Source organism: Astyanax mexicanus, chromosome 1, assembly GCF_023375975.1.
Source record: "Astyanax mexicanus isolate ESR-SI-001 chromosome 1, AstMex3_surface, whole genome shotgun sequence".
NCBI lineage: Eukaryota > Metazoa > Chordata > Actinopteri > Characiformes > Acestrorhamphidae > Astyanax > Astyanax mexicanus.
Window position 1 is genome coordinate 10,129,227 of NC_064408.1, and position 17,192 is coordinate 10,146,418.

General features: G+C 36.4%; 1 protein-coding gene across 2 annotated transcripts in view; it reads right to left on the reverse strand.

Annotated features, from left to right (window-relative positions):
- Positions 1–10,075, reverse strand: part of tek (TEK tyrosine kinase, endothelial) — a 66,376-nt gene extending 56,301 nt beyond the window's left edge. Inside the window, exon 1 of one of the 2 annotated variants that reach the window (XM_049463402.1) lies at positions 9,691–10,075. In XM_049463402.1, coding sequence (XP_049319359.1) covers positions 9,691–9,808 — 118 coding nt within the window. In that variant the 5' untranslated portion in view covers positions 9,809–10,075. The remainder of the gene's footprint in view (positions 1–9,690) is intronic. The other variant, XM_049463352.1, reaches the window with a different exon arrangement.
- Positions 10,076–17,192: the final 7,117 nt, after the last annotated feature.

Sequence of the window (17,192 nt, forward strand, 5' to 3'; positions counted from 1 at the left end):
CTCTCTGTTGTTTCTGAGTACTTACTGGGTACTTACAGAGTAAGAACTGTAGAACACTGCACACTACATAATACAGCCCGCTCTCTGTTGTTTCTGAGTACTTACTGGGTACTTACAGAGTAAGAACTGCAGAACACTGCACACTACATAATACAGCCCGCTCTCTGTTGTTTCTGAGTACTTACTGGGTACTTACAGAGTAAGAACTGCAGAACACTGCACACTACATAATACAGCCCGCTCTCTGTTGTTTCTGAGTACTTACTGGGTACTTACAGAGTAAGAACTGCAGAACACTGCACACTACATAATACAGCCCGCTCTCTGTTGTTTCTGAGTACTTACTGGGTACTTACAGAGTAAGAACTGCAGAACACTGCACACTACATAATACAGCCCGCTCTCTGTTGTTTCTGAGTACTTACAGAGTACTTACAGAGTAAGAACTGCAGAACACTGCACACTACATAATACAGCCCGCTCTCTGTTGTTTCTGAGTACTTACAGAGTAAGTACTGCATACTTTCAGAGTAAGAACAGTAGAACTCGGTGAAGTGTGGGTTTAAAGTTCTTTTTAGAACAGGGGTTATAAAAAGCAGCTTTACAGGACAAGGTGTGCACCAGGACTCCAGGAGCAAGACAAAGGCAACAACGGTGAGAAGAGTCGAGCAGAAAAGGACTGAAGATGGAAACCTATCCACCATTATCCATTAAAATAAAACCTTGTGTTTTCTGTGTATTAAAAAATAAATTCCCTTTGAAATCTCAGCATTATCTTTTTATTCAAACTAATAAAATATATTAGAATGATAAGTCCCTTGGGTATGACTGGAATGAAACCTTTATAACTATCATGAACAAAATGTTTAAATAAGACACACATATATATACATACATTAATATTGCACCAGAAATTTAGGGAAAGTGCAGGCAATGACATATCCAGTTTTTTATACTGTTGTTCCTGGTAATTAATTTGTACCTACATTTAAGTACTAGGAGAACCACATAAGTATTTTAAATAAACTGATAAATACAGAAACGTTATACCATATGTTTTGGTAAAGTACACGGTAAGTGTCAGAAAGTTACCCAGTTGTTACTCTCTTGTTCCTGGTTCTTTCTGTGTTCTTTATTTATACTTACAGTTAAGTACCTGTAGGACCCGGTAAGTATGTTGAATGTACCCTGGTTCATACAGAGAACTTACACCGTAAGTAAAGGGTACATACAGAGAACTTACACCGTAAGTAATGGGTACTTACCCTCTAAAACGCGGGCTGTATTATAAAGCGTTACCTCATCAGGTAATGTTCTGGCCACCCCACACACTCCACACATCACTAAAGGTTGCAGAAAATGACTAATTTATATGGGTAATCAATTTTATGAGTCACAAATGATCAACACGTTGTCACATTTATTACTTTATCTCAGTGTTTCTCAATCCTGGTCCTGGCAGACTATTTTTCCTTTCCCTCAACACACCTGATTCAACTAATAAGCTCATTAACAAGCCCTTTCAAAATGTCAGGGGTTGTGTTAAGGCTGGAAAAACTCTTAAATACAAAATCTTTATAAAATCTTAAATTGAGGAATACACAAGGACAAACAAGGAATTAAGCTTTATTTATTTAAGCTTTTAAGACATGTAGACTCTAGGATCGTAACAATAGTTGAGCTAACTGTATTTCTCATATTTTTCTGCATTATAAGATGCATTTTAAGTGACACTAGTAAGGAACAGGGGTGTCGCCATGTTTTCCTTCTAATTCAGCAGGTCTCACTGCTCGGTGGTGGTGGTGGGAAGGTAGCTAACTAAGTTAAGTAAAGCTAAGCCAAGTAAACAAAACTGTAATTGTAAAAAAAGAGTCAAATGAGCTCTGGATGTTATACAGATTTCTCTCTTGAAAACTGTTTATTTGGATGAGTAAAGAAGTTATGTTTATTTACAGTAAGCTTAGATTCCCCAATTTCTCCAGCATTAAGGCTGGATCATTAGCATTAGCAGCTAACCGTTAGTCCCTGAGTGTTCCAGTAAGCCATGGCGATATTAGCTGGCGGTTCATCCACGTAGCTTGTTTTAACATGGTAAACTCGCAGACTACAGTCTGAAATACTTAGCGCAGTTAGCAAGTAATGCTAATGCTGCTCCAGCAGTGCTACAGGCTGATATTTCTCACCTCTGTACGGCTAAAGAGCTAGTGCTAGAGCAAGAGCTAGCTTGCAGCTAATGCTACTCCAGCCCTGATGACACTAAACTGAAACTCCTGTATAACACTGTATTTCAGTAGAGTGGCTTTACTGCTCCTTAATAAGTGACTGGTTAAATTCATACATAAGGTGCACCAGATTAAAAGGTGCACTGATCATTTTGGGGGAAATTAAAGGATTTTAAGTGCACCTTATAGTGACCTTAGCACTTGTTTGTATACCAAAAGACCAACGTACTCTTTAATGGTAAAACCTAGTTGTCGAACTTCACATGGGCCTGTTGTCGTAATTATTAGCAGTTTTGTAGGCCGTAAAATTTAACCATGTGGGATTACACAAGATATCTTATTTTGAAAAGATACCAAATTATTTATAGTTGTTTTGCATTATGATTAAAAGCCTTCTGCAGGATTTTGTCATTTGTAATGGCAATAATATTACAGTACATAGCAGAAACACCAGTTCTATTCAGCTTATAGACACCCATACTGGCTAGCATTCCTCTAAATGATGGGAGGAGAGGGAAGGCCATTATATTCACTTAGAAAAAGGGAGGTCAAAATATAATTACTGTGATCAAGCCTCTCTTTATAATCTTTTTATAATAAGACCAAGGCTTAGCCAAGGTCCAGCACAGTTTGCTGATTATTACCTAACTCTAGAAGAGCTAATAAGCCTGGAAGTTAGCAGGAAAACTATGAAACCTAGCAGGAATCAGACCTCCAGGAGCAGAATTGACCACCCTGGCTTAGATGCTAGTGCCAGTTCTGTAGTCACCCACAGCCACATTCATAAAAATAAACAGGAAATAAATTAGTTACTCATACTTAAGTAGTTCAGAGATAAGGAACAAATAGTTAGAATCTGTCTATGGAACAACACCAGTAAAGTACAATTGAGATAGGTAGGTTTATGCTTAGAAAAGTTCTGTTTACATTAGTTAAAAGTAAAAATCCACTCTTGGATTTTGCTCCAACTGTCTGCCCGGGGTGGATTTTTACTTTCTGGACCTGGACGGCCCACCTTTGTGTGTTTAAATAGGATTTCCGGTGGATTTGGCGTTTTACAGAGACTCTAAGACTAGGTCAGTGTCTGAACTGCACTTAGCAGGACATTACACATGTTGTAAAGTAATATGTGAAATTGCAAAGACTGTTGTTAGTGTAAAAATGCCTTTATTTTAAAGCGTTTCTAACTGTTGTCTGTCTCACTGGTGTCACATTGCTGTTAGCCAATCAGAGGCAATATGTTTGCATTATACTGGACCACCAGCACACTTTTTCACAAAACCAGCTCACATGACATTCATTCATACTAGAGACCACACCTAAACATTTTAAAATGAATGAAAAAACCCACAGATACACTGTCATAGCAACTCTCACTACAAATCTGTGGTCATATTCTTCCCACACAGATCTGATTAGCTACAATAACACAGTGCAGATTGGTACTGTACCATTACAAACATCAAACTATGAGCAAACCCTGGTTCATCAGGCTGAATGTGTGTTTTTTTGTCAGCAGTCGCAGTGGAAAAATGCCTTTCTGAGCACAAGCATGAATGGATCACTTGCTTTTTTAGGGTTTCATTTCACGGCATTCTGTTTCTGCTTTAAGTCATGGGTTGATTTGCAAATTCACTGTAGAATATGTTCGTTAATTTTAGACTGAAAACCAGGAAAGTACATTCTAAAAAGGTAATGCTGCTTCTGCAAAAGTGAAATGATATATATATATATATATATGCTTGTCACGCAAACCAAATCTTCAGAGCAATGCACCAACATCAATTAGAAAGCTTTCTTTGGACAGTAGAAACAGTTACTCCAACAAAAGAAGGATAAACATAGTTTTAATGGCCTTGAATTCAGAAGAAACAATTAATAAGCATACTGTAAAACCTTTCAAGTTAAATAAACTCAAATGATTTGAGGAAACTGATCGCCTTAAACCATTTAAGTTTGATAACTCAAACGATTTAAGCAAAAAATATTTTTTGAAATGAGTGTGCATAATACACATAATCATTGTTAAATAGAATTGAGTAAATTAAGTGAGTTAAGTACTAATCCCTGTTCACAGTATAATTGTTAGTTTATTTAAGTATTTTGGATTCATGTGCACTGAAAACCCTAGTAAGTTAAGTCTACTCAAATCCTTTTTTAGGTAATTCATAATTAATTAGGTAATTAATTAAGTTTTCAAAACTATTTTTTTAGTTAATTTTAATACTGTGTGGAGTTGAACAAACATTCATTCTCAAAATGATTCATTCACATAAATGAGCTATAAATGAGACCTCAAATAATGCAAAGAAAACAAGTTCATATTCATAAAAATTTAAGAGTTCAGAAATCAATTCAAGCAAATCAAGCTGAGCAAACTCAGTTTTACCAATTAAACGTTATAACTAAAACTAAAACGTTATAATTAAAAGTTATAAGAACTTCCTATCAAACAGTATCAGCTTATTTAATTTGAGAAAACCAATTGCTTTAAATTACTAGTTATACTAACTCAAATCAAACACTTAAAACAAAAACTTTAAATAGCAGCAATAAATGCAAGAAGGCAACACATCATTTTTGATCATTTTTAGTTCAGTAAGAAACGCAGTTAAGTTTTACAGTGCAGGTGTCCCAATACTTCTGGCCATACAATACTCCGTGACCCTCTTGCTGAGATGTTTGGAGTCTATAGGTTATATCCTCAGGTTTCTGCACACATTTAGACTGAAATGTCAGAACCTGGCCTAAAGGCCTAGGTCTATTATAGCTGGCTTACATCCATAGATAGCACACACACACACACACACACACACACACACACACACACACACACACAAAAACACAGGCACATACTGAATCTGGACCATCCCCAAAACACCCCCTAAATCATCCGGCTACACAGAGTGGTGAAGCCGTGGTGGGCTCAGAGGTGCTATCCCGTGTCCCAGCAAAGCAGCAGACCAGCACAGTACATATCTCCTTACAGATTACCTCACTAACTCACACACACACACACACACACACACACATACATATATATATATATATATATATATATATATATATATATATATATATATATATATATAGTCGCTATCCAAAGAAAAACTACACTGTAAACCCACTAGTTGAATTAACTTATAATAACTGAGTTTATTCTGCATTTATTTGGGTGTGACTCCCGTTTTATGACACTCACCATCAGTGTGTAGTCAATCCCCCACCAACCCCCCCACCCCCGGACTAGCTTAGGTAAAGTCGTCAATCATATATTATGATTAACTTCTTGCTCTCTGTGTTGTAGGCTTTAAGAACAAGCATCATTTTCTAAACTGCAGTATCTGTGTGTTGGCTGTATGCTCTATACTGTTCACTCAATAGTTTTTTTTCTTCATCAACTTTTTTTCAACTTCATTTTTATAAGATATCAAAGAGAAGACTAAATACAAATATACACATTTTATTCACCTGACTATCACATTTAAAGTACAGTTATTGTGCAAAGCAATTGATATAATAAAAAAAAATAATATACTATCATATATTTTGTGTTCTGGTTAAGTTGGTGTAAATTATATTAATTATGTAATTATTACTTAAACCAATATAGTATATAGTACTTCAGAAAAATATATATATATATTATATACATATATTCAGGAAACTCTAAATTTAAAATATATATGTATATATATTTGTTAAGTTTACTGTGCTTAAAAATAAAATTACATGATTTTTTTTTTTAAATCGGTTACAGCAAAACTTTTCAGTAGAACAAAAAAAAAACTCTTTAACTTTCAATGGAAGTCAATGCAAAAAGAATTGATTCCAAGACTTTTTGGAGCATTTCTATTGGTCCATTTATCATGACATTTTGAAACAAAGCGAAGGACCACTAATGTATTTAAATAATGTATTAAACAACAACGATCTGCCTTTAGCTCATTTCTAGCATCCTCACACATCTGGTTCTGTTACAGCAGCTCGTCTCTGGAAGCATAAAGGGTTTCTTATCAGAGAGAAGCACAAAAGAAAGAATTTAACCCTTTGACCTTATCTGCTCACAACACACAGAAACAAGTGTTCTACTGAAGTGATGTGATTTCTTCAAATGGTTAAAAAGGTTCGCATATGACTATTCAAATTTACAGAATATAATAAAATAATCTTAATAACTTGGGAAGGTCAATACAAAACAATTCAGTCCAAGTAATTTTGAAGCATTTCTATTGGTTCATTCAATTTTTTTTTTTTACAATATTATGACATAAAGAATTGCTAGATTCACATTATGTCAAAAAATTAAACAACAAAAATGAAGATACTAGGGTTTTGCAGGATTCCGGCAATACCTCACAAATGCTTAAACTTTAGTCACCATGCTTGGTTACAACAATAAAGAAAGCATAGAGCTGTATATTCAATCAATATTGAGTAATTAAGACAAGACACGACAAGACAAGACAATCATATGCACCATACTTTGAAATTTGGCCTCTGCCTTTAACCCGTTACACACTAGAGAGAACACTTAGAAGACAAACTCCCAACAGTGGTGGCCTGTCCCACACTCAAGAAGTATCAATATAAATTACTCAATATTTAGAATAAATGATTCAGTACATACTACTTCAAATTATTCAGCATGTACTACACAGCTCTGAAAAAATTAAGACACCACTTCAGTTTCTGAATCCGTTTCTCTGATTTTGCTATTTATAGGTTTATGTTTGAGTAAAATGAACATTGTTGTTTTATTCTATAATCTACAGACATTTCTCCCAAATTCCAAATAAAAAATATTGTCATTTAGAGCATTTATTTACAGCAAATGAGAAATGACTGAAATAAAAAAAAAGATGCAGAGCTTTCAGACCTCAAATAATGCAAAAAAAACAAGTTCATATTCATGAAGTTTTAAGAGTTCAGAAATCAATATTTGGTGGAATAACTCTGTTTTTTACGCATGACAGTTTTCATGCATCGTGGCATCTTCTCCTCCACCAGTCTTGCACACTGCTTTTGGGTAACTTTATGCCTTTACTCCTGGTGCAAAAATTCAAGCAGTGCAGTTTGGTTTGATGGCTTGTGATTATCCATCTTCCTCTTAATTATATTCCAGAGGTTTTTCAACTTGGTTAAATTAAAGAAACTCACCATTTTAAGTGGTGTAGAGCTGTACATTATACAATATTTACTGTACATTTTATGATGTAATTTTTTTCAGTACCTACTACAAATTATTCAGCTTTTACTAACATTCCAGTAATGTTAACTGTAACATTTTGAAAACGTTCAACAAACCAAATATTGATATCATGTCCAAACTTGTTGGCCAGCATGACCAGTCTCGCCACACTATTCCACCATTTGTGGACCATCATGACCAAGCAGCTTCACCAGAATGACCAGCATGAACAAGCTAGTCGACCAATAAGACCAAGCTTATATATAGATGTTTAATTGACGTTCCCAGCTAGGCAGATAACTTTATGAAAAACGTTAAAAGTAACATTCCCAAAACTTAAACAAGTGACATGGCAGTGACGTTACCAGTACATTTAAAAACGTTTTAAGACCATCCAAAAAAACTGAAATTGAATGGTCTAAGAACATTAACTGTAACATTCAGAAAATGTTCTACTAAACAAATATTATCATAACCAAGCAGCTTGACCAGCATGACCACCGTGACCAAGGTAGCCAACCAATATGACCAAGCTTCCCAGCCAACAGGGAACATTATAAGAACGTTTAGCAACATTTTAAAAATGTTTCAGGAAGGTACTGAAAATGTGACATAATAATGGTCTGAATTACATTCTTATTAGAATGTTTCTTACATAATGTTCCCAGCTAGATGGATAATAACGTTATGAAAATGTTAAAAGTAACATTCCCAAAACTAAAACAAGTGACACTGCCACAACAGTATCAGAACATTTAAACACGTTTTAAGACCATCCAAAAAAAACTGAAATTGAATAACCTAAGACCATTAACTGTAACATTCAGAAAACATTCAACTAAACAAATATTATCTAATCAACGGGTTGACCAGCAAAACCAGCATGACCAAGATAATAAACCATTATAACCAAGCATCTCACCTAACAGGGAACATTATAAGAATGTTCAGCAACATTTTGAAAATGTTTCAGGAAGGTACTGAAAAATTTTACCCAATAATTGTCTGAATTACAACATTATTAGAATGTTTCTTAAAATATTTCCCACCTAGAAGGATAATAACGTTATGAAAATGTTGAAAGTAACATTCCCCAAACTAAAACAAGTGACACTGCAACAACAGTATCAGAACATTTATAAATGTTTTAAGACCATCCAATGAACTTGAGATTGAATGTTCTAAGAACATTAACTGAAAACATTCAACTAAACAAATATTATCATAACCAAGCAGGTTGACCAGCATGACCAAGACAGCTAACCAATATGACCAAGCATCTCACCTAACAGGGAACATTATAATAACGTTTAGCAACATTTTGAAAATGTTTCAGGAAGGTACTAAAAATGTGACATAATAATGGTTCCCAAAACTAAAACAAATCACACTGCAACAACAGTATCAGAACATTTATAAATGTTTTAAGACCATCCAAAAAAAACTTGAAATTGAATGTTCTAAGAACATTAACTGTAACATTCAGAAAACATTCAACTAAACAAATATTATCATAACCAAACAGGTTGATCAGCATGACCAGCTTGACCAAGGTAGCCAACCAATATGACCAAGCATCTCACCATACAGGAAACATTATAAGAACGTTTAGCAACATTTTGAAAATGTTTGAGGAAGATACTAAAAATGAGACATAATAATGGTTTGCATCACAGCATTATTAGAATGTTTCTTACATAATGTTCCCAGCTAGATGGATAATAACGTTATGAAAATTAGCTATGTTACACTGATGTTGTAGCAATGTTACCAAAATGATTAAGCATGATTAAGCCAGCATGCCTCTCAGCATGATTAATCATGGGTGTGTTTTTGGGCGTAACGTGAAATAAACCAATCAGTATGTCACTTGCCATTCCCTTTAAAACTCTTAAAACCCCAAGTGATGCAAATTGTTTCAAAAATCGTGAATTGTTTTTACAGCTTAATTACTCAGGAATGCAACAACTGACCAAAACAGAGAAAAACACACAGAAATAGACTTTAAGAGGCAGGTGAGCTCTGACTAACACTCACTAAACTGTTTTCTCATTCCTTCTCACCTGAGTGCTGATCACATTCACCTGTTCTCAATTATATCTGTTTATATAATTACTTGTTCATTGGTTGAGCAGAATGAAGCTTCACCACACTTTTCCACCATCTACTGACCATCATGACCAAGCAGGTAGACCAGCCAGAACAACAGCCTGACACTGCAGACAGTAGTTAAACTCCTATAGTAGTTTAACAGTAGTTTAAGGGTAAATCACTGACCTGTGAGGAGATAGCTGAGCAGACAGAGCGTGACGGAGCCGGAGGGGTGAGGCGTGTACCCCCGGCGGCGGGACAGGGGGCCACCGGGGGCGCGGGACACGGGGCAGCACGTCCACATCCAGAGCAGAGCTTCAGAGCTCAGAGAGCCCAGAGAAACAGAGTCAGAAACAAACCTCTGAAAACATCCCTCCTCCCTGAGTGAAGAGCTGGAACTCTCTCTCTCGCTTTCTCTCTCTCTCTTTCTCTCTCGACCCTCCACACCCCCTTTCACCCTCTCAGCTCTGCTCTGTCCAGGCACTGGGAGTAGAAGTTCCTTTTTCCTGTTTCCTCTCTCTCCCTGTCTCTCTCTCTCTTTCTGTCTCTATCCCTCTCTCTCTCTCTCTCTCTCTCCCTCTCTGAACAATTGCTTGTCATTAACAGCAGCTCCTGCCCCAGCCCTGAGGGGAGTGGTGCCCACCCTGACCTTACCGTAGACTTCTCACGAGGGAGGAGGGAAAACTGAGAGAGAGAGAGAGAGAGAGAGAGAGAAAGTGAATATGGTAACACTTTAATTTGATGGTCCACCTTACATGCTTTCTAGATGGTTACCTTCTGTACTTCCTAAGCTTTCCATCATGGACACTTCAAATTTACGTACTGTTTTAAAAATAAAACTAAATAAAATAAGTTTGTTTCACTCCTTAAATCCTACACTTTTTGAAAGTTAGACATTGGAATGGAATGAGCTAACAACAGCGCACCGTAAAGCTTGATTTAGGTTGTTTTAGTGTGTCTTTGCTATCGTAACGACGGTAAAAGTACACCGCTCATTGAGGCCCTACCATGAGAGGCAACACCCTGTATTACTACTAGGACTAACTGACTGTTGTATGCGATGACTCCTCAGATCATCACACCAGCAGTTGGGGCAATATGTTGCTCTACAGCTAACACAGCAGGACTGAAGCGCTCATCACAAGGCGTCCACACCCAAACCCAACCACATTTGAATCCCAAACTTTATCTTGATTTGTCCTGAGACAATACTGTTCCAGTCTACAGCAGTCCAGGCTTCTCTTTCACAACACTACTGCAAATGACTGCAATGATGTCTGGATGATAGAAGACCTAGGTGGTGAAAAAATTCATCAAAACTACCATACCGCCTTTTTTAGTCCAATGATGTGCCCCCTGTCAAAGTCTGTTGACTGAGCAAAATGAATTAGTGGTCTACAATCTCTCACCAAGAAGTACACTATACAGTACACAACTAGGGCCCTATTATAGTCATCTATAGTGCACTGGGCAATTGCGGATCACACAGCTGGATTTAGGGAGTGTCTGTGTGTCTTTTGTATCGTGAGGGTGCAAAAAAATTACCAAACACGGTTCGAAACACGCAAAAGGCATGTACTAATTCTATTTAAATTAATAATGGGTCTGTATTTGGGCATAACGTGAAATAAACCAATCAGTGTGTCACCTGCCATTAACCTTTAAAACTCTTACAACCCCAAGTGATGCAAACTGCATCAAAAATCATGCATACAGTCGTTTATACAGCTTAATTACTCAGGAATGCGCCAACTGACAAAAACAGAGAAAAACACACCGAAATAGACTTTAAGAGCCAGGTGAGCTCTGACTTTGGAACGATCGTTTTGGAGTAGCAATCTACAGGTTGATCAGATTTTAAAATAATTAGAAGAAGGGAAGTCATACACACTCCTGCTATCCCAATACATTTTGAGATTTGAAAAAGTGAGTGCTAACACTCACTGAATTGTTTTCTCATTCCTTTTCACCTGAGTACTGATCACATTCACCTGTTCTCAATTCCATCTGTTTGTATAATTACGTGTTCAATTTATTTGTATGTATATATATCCTTGTCTTTGCGAAGTATTGCCAACCTATTTTTTTGCATACTGACTATACTTTAATTCTTTTTTAGCTGCATCTGTGTTTGATATGCTCTGTCCTTTGGTTTTTAAAGTGATAGTATAAATGGGGATTTTGACAGATGGAAGCAAATGAAACCAATGATTCTGAAAAAAAAAAAGATTCAATCTTGGGAAATGTTTGCCTCATCGTTGCCTCATGTTTTCATGATTGTGATATAAAACATCCCTCCCATAAGCTTCTGTTGCCCTGAGAGTGAATCACTAGCTCTTATTATTTTAAGCTATGTAATGGTTTAAATAAGTCATCATTTACTGATATATAAAGTCAAAAGCAGCACTGGGTTATGTTAAGATCTGGCTTTAACCTTTGTCTCCACTACGCCGTGTTCCCCAATGTTCCCCAGGAGTCAGAATCTGATGGACGTTTTATACTGAGCAGAATTACAGACGTATCCACATACCCAGATAAGCCAGCTCACACCATCACATGCTCAGTGTAAATGTCCAGCTTTTTAGTGAATAACTCAAATGAATGTGAAGTTATGGCAGTATGGGGGAAGCAGGAGCAAACCCAGCTGTGTGTGAGTGTGTCAACAGGCAAAACTGCTACTAGTCTCTTGAGTGAGATGGAGGAGAGAGTGGAGCTCAGCCTGGAAAGGCAGACACATTAGATGTAAAATTCAGTTTAAGTTAAAATATTATTATAATGTTATAATGTTTTAAAATCAAGTCCGCTCTGCTAAAGTTTCAGCCTCACATTTCTAAAAGACATTAAACTGTGTGCTGACTCGGTCTTTAACCGGCTCTTCTACTGTGATTATTCTATAGTCCAAAGATCAAAAGCTCAACTTCTGATTCCCACTGTTCACCATCAGCAGCTGGAGAGCACAGTTGGAACAGAACATTTTACAGGAATATAATAAACTTCTATCCAGACAATGTTCGTTTCCCAGTTCCTTCTCACATGAGTTCTGATCACATTCACCTGTTCTCAATTATATCTGTTTATATAATTAAGATGACTTGGAAAAGGCCTCTCACTCTTTCTTCCTCTCTACTTCTCTCTCTCTTTCTCTTCACTTCTTTCTTCTCTCTCTACTTTTCTCTCTTTCTTTCTCTCTACTTCTTTCTTTATATCTACTTATCACTCTTTTTCTTTCTCTGCATCTCTTTATTTCTCTCTCTCTCTACTTCTTACTCTACTTTTCTCTCTTTCTTTCTCTCTACTTTTTTTATCTACTTATCGCTTTTTTCTTTCTCTGCATCTCTATGTCTCTCTCTCTACTTCTTACTCTCTCTATTTTTCTCTCTTTCTTTCTCTCTACTTCTTTCTTTATATCTACTTATCACTCTTTTTCTTTCTCTGCATCTCTTTATTTCTCTCTCTCTCTACTTCTTACTCTCTCTACTTTTCTTTCTTTCTTTCTCTCTACTTCTTTCTTTCTATCTACTTATCGCTCTTTTTCTTTCTCAGCATCTCCATGTCTCTCTCTCTACTTTTCTCTTTCTTTCTCTCTACTTCTTTCTTTCTATCTACTTATCGCTCTTTTTCTTTCTCTGCATCTCTATTTCTCTCTCTCTACTTCTTTCTCTCTCTACTTTTCTCTCTTTCTTTCTCTCTACTTCTTTCTTTCTATCTACTTATCGCTCTTTTTCTTTCTCAGCATCTCTATGTCTCTCTCTCTACTTCTTTCTCTCTCTACTTTTCTCTTTCTTTCTCTCTACTTCTTTCTCTACTTTTTTATCTACTTATCGCTCTTTTTCTTTCTCTGCATCTCTATTTCTCTCTCTACTTCTTACTCTACTTTTCTTTCTTTCTCTCTACTTTTTTCTTTCTATCTACTTATCGCTCTTTTTCTTTCTCTGCATCTCTATTTCTCTCTCTCTACTTCTTACTCTCTCTACTTTTCTTTCTTTCTTTCTCTCTTCTTCTTTCTTTCTATCTACTTATCACTCTTTTTCTCTTTCTACATCTCTGTATTTCTCTCTACATCTCTTTGTTTATTTCTCTCTACTAACTCTCTTTATTTTTCTCTTTTTCTTCTTTTCTTTCTTTCTTTCTCTCTACTTTTTTATCTACTTATCGCTCTTTTTCTTTCTCAGCATCTCCATGTCTCTCTCTCTACTTCTTTCTCTCTCTACTTTTCTCTTTCTTTCTCTCTACTTCTTTCTTTCTATCTACTTATCGCTCTTTTTCTTTCTCTGCATCTCTATTTCTCTCTCTCTACTTCTTACTCTCTCTACTTTTCTTTCTTTCTTTCTCTCTACTTCTTTCTTTCTATCTACTTATCGCTCTTTTTCTTTCTCTGCATCTCTATGTTTCTCTCTCTACTTCTTACTCTCTCTACTTTTCTTTCTTTCTCTCTTCTTCTTTCTTTCTATCTACTTATCGCTCTTTTTCTCTTTCTACATCTCTGTATTTCTCTCTACATCTCTTTGTTTATTTCTCTCTACTAACTCTCTTTATTTTTCTCTTTTTCTTCTTTTCTTTCTTTCTTTCTCTCTACTTTTTTATCTACTTATCGCTCTTTTTCTTTCTCAGCATCTCCATGTCTCTCTCTCTACTTTTCTCTTTCTTTCTCTCTACTTCTTTCTTTCTATCTACTTATCGCTCTTTTTCTTTCTCTGCATCTCTATGTCTCTCTCTCTACTTCTTACTCTCTCTACTTTTCTCTCTTTCTTTCTATCTACTTATCGCTCTTTTTCTCTTTCTACATCTCTGTATTTCTCTCTACATCTCTTTGTTTATTTCTCTCTACTAACTCTCTTTATTTTTCTCTTTTTCTTTCTCTCTACTTCTTTCATTCTATCTACTTATCGCTCTTTTTTTCTCTGTATCTCTATTTCTCTCTACATCTCTTTATTTCTTTCTCTTTACTTCTTACTCTTTCTGTTTTTCTTTCTTTCTCTCTATTTGTCTCTCTTCTTTCTTTCACATCTCACTCTTTCTTGCTCTACTTTTTTCTCTTTCTCTCTACTTATTTCTCTCTCTATTTATTGATCTTTGTTTCTCTCTACATCTCTTTCTCTCTACAATGACAACTGGTGGTGCATTCTGTTTTTTATTTTACACAGTGTCTCATCTTTTTTGGAACTAGGGTTGAACATTCTGGTGTCTAGTTTGGGCTGAGAGAAATCTCATTGTACACTGTTTAAAGAGCCACTAAACCCTGAACCATATTTTTTAATTTATAGCTGAAATTTAAGTTTATTTGAAGTAATGAAACAAACCAGTCCTGCTTATTTTTTATAAACATTTCCTAACCTTTAAAAAACATTTATTTATTGTGGGAATTTCCGCCTCTGCAGTGTCCTCTCAGGTTCAAATGTGCTACAGGAGAGGATGATGAGTCCATATACTATGGTACACAGACAAATCACAATACGCAAATCAGTTAATCAATAATACCCAAACACCCCACTGCTGACATCCAACCATCTGTGTCTCACCGCTATCAGAGGCCCACTGCTGCTGATACAGGTCAGCCAATCAGCTCTTTCCCTCCTGCCCCACCTCTAAACCCATACATCACCCAGTGCCCCATTTTTTTTTTTTTTTTTGCCTTTTAAAAATTCAATGCGTTTTCTTTATTTTCATGACTATTTACATTGTAGATTCTCACTGAAGGCATCAAAACTATGAATGAACACATGTGGTGTTTTATGTACACAAAAAAGGTGAAATAACTGAAAACACGTTTTATATTCTAGTTTCTTCAACATAGCCAACCTTTGCTCTGATTACTGCTTTGCACACTCTCGGCATCATTCTCTCAATGTGCTTCTCAAAGAGGTGGTCACCTGAAATGGTGACTGTTTTCCGACAGTCTTGAAGGAAGGAGTTCCCAGAGGTGTTTATTAGCACATGTTGCCCCTTTACCTTCTTCACTCTGTGCTCCAGCTCACCCCAAACCATTTGGAGCCATCTGAGGGTGGAGTCAGTTAAAATCAGGGGGTTTAGTTACTCTTTAAGAAATTCTGGAACAAAACAGATTCTGAGCAGTGATTCTGAACTTGTGAAGCAAAGGCAGTGTGTGTTTTGGTGAGGAAGTGAGTGGATTTGCAGTGTAAGTAGGGCAGCTAGAGAACAGTGAGAAACATGGTGTGTATTTACAATAATGATCAGCCCGGCTTCTCTCAGCGCCGCTAGGAAAAATATTCTCATGGACCTTTGGCTCCTGAGAGGAACAGGTTTAAGGAACTGCTGTTTGGACAGAGCTCTGTGTTTCTTCCTCTGTGTGTGTGTGTGTGTGTGTGGGACAGAGAGTGAGAGAAAAAGAGAAAGCATGTGACAGGGAGAGGGAGGATAGAGAGAAAGAGAGAGAGAGAGAGAGACGTATGAGGATGCTGAAGTTATTACAGCAGCTGTGGAAACAGTGACACTCATTCACAGCATTAAAACACTGCCCTCTGCGTTTCTTACGGGCGGACCTCAACATCACTCACATAACAACACTGAACACTGATCTGAATTTGAATGAGATTATTATAAAGGGGATATATAATGCAAAACTCATTTTTTGTGTGCTTTTGTATTTCTACTTGCACCTATAAACACTCCAAACACAGAAATTAAATTCCATCCATCCGTTTTCTGTGAATCAGCTGAAAGAGTTTGGTGTCAGAAATCATTTGCTTCTATAAGCCGTTTGGATGCTTCCCCTACTGTGACATCAAAATAATGAAAATCTGCATAGAACCACCCTGGCACCACCCTTTGCCAGAGCCCCACCCACTAGATCAGTTGAAAAAACACCATTTCGGCCTCAGACTTCTTCTGAGGGAGGGATCTGTACCTATTTTCCTTGGCAAGTCAGCAGATAAGGAAGATGTAAGTACATTCAAACAATGGGTTTTGTGCTTCTATCGAATTAAGCATGATCCAGCTTGTTCCTGTTTTACCGTTTAGCACAAGCTAACACTAACATGTGCTAAACACTCAGCGTAAACATGGAGTGTGGCCTGCAACAGCTTTGCAAGAACTTTGCATAAAGGTTACAGAGCCCTTAAACGGTTCATTTTGAAAGGGACTGAAACAGGTAAGAATAGAGCTTGTACGATTTTTTTTTTATGCGAGTGTGATTTTGTGCAAAGAACTTCATGAACATGTTTTGTATAGCTTATAGACCTCTTCTATGGTGATCATAGGTGCAATAGTGATAGGGTGCATTTATAGAGGTACAATAATAATTGGTAATAGTTTTTGTATGGTGCATATATTTATGTTTACTATATCATAGGTATAGGTATTTTTTATTGTATTTTTAAAATTGATCTTATTTTTATTATTTATTGTGTTTATTTTTTTTACCTAAATGGGTGCTACTGTAACAACACCAATTTCCCTCTGGAATTAATTAAGTATTTTGATTCTGATAACTTGTGTAAAAAGAGGTTTAATATGCCCCCTTTAAAACAAAAAGTGACTACATTTGAACAAACATAACAATACACTTCAATTTGAGCTAATTTGGCTATACAGGAACACGTAGGATTTTGTTTTTTACTTTAGATTATTTTAAGCACTACATTTATCTAGCTGTCTGTATATACGCTACACTAGGTTGACATGCCAAATATCATGGGACAGGAGCTAGTACTGTGCCCTATGACATTTGC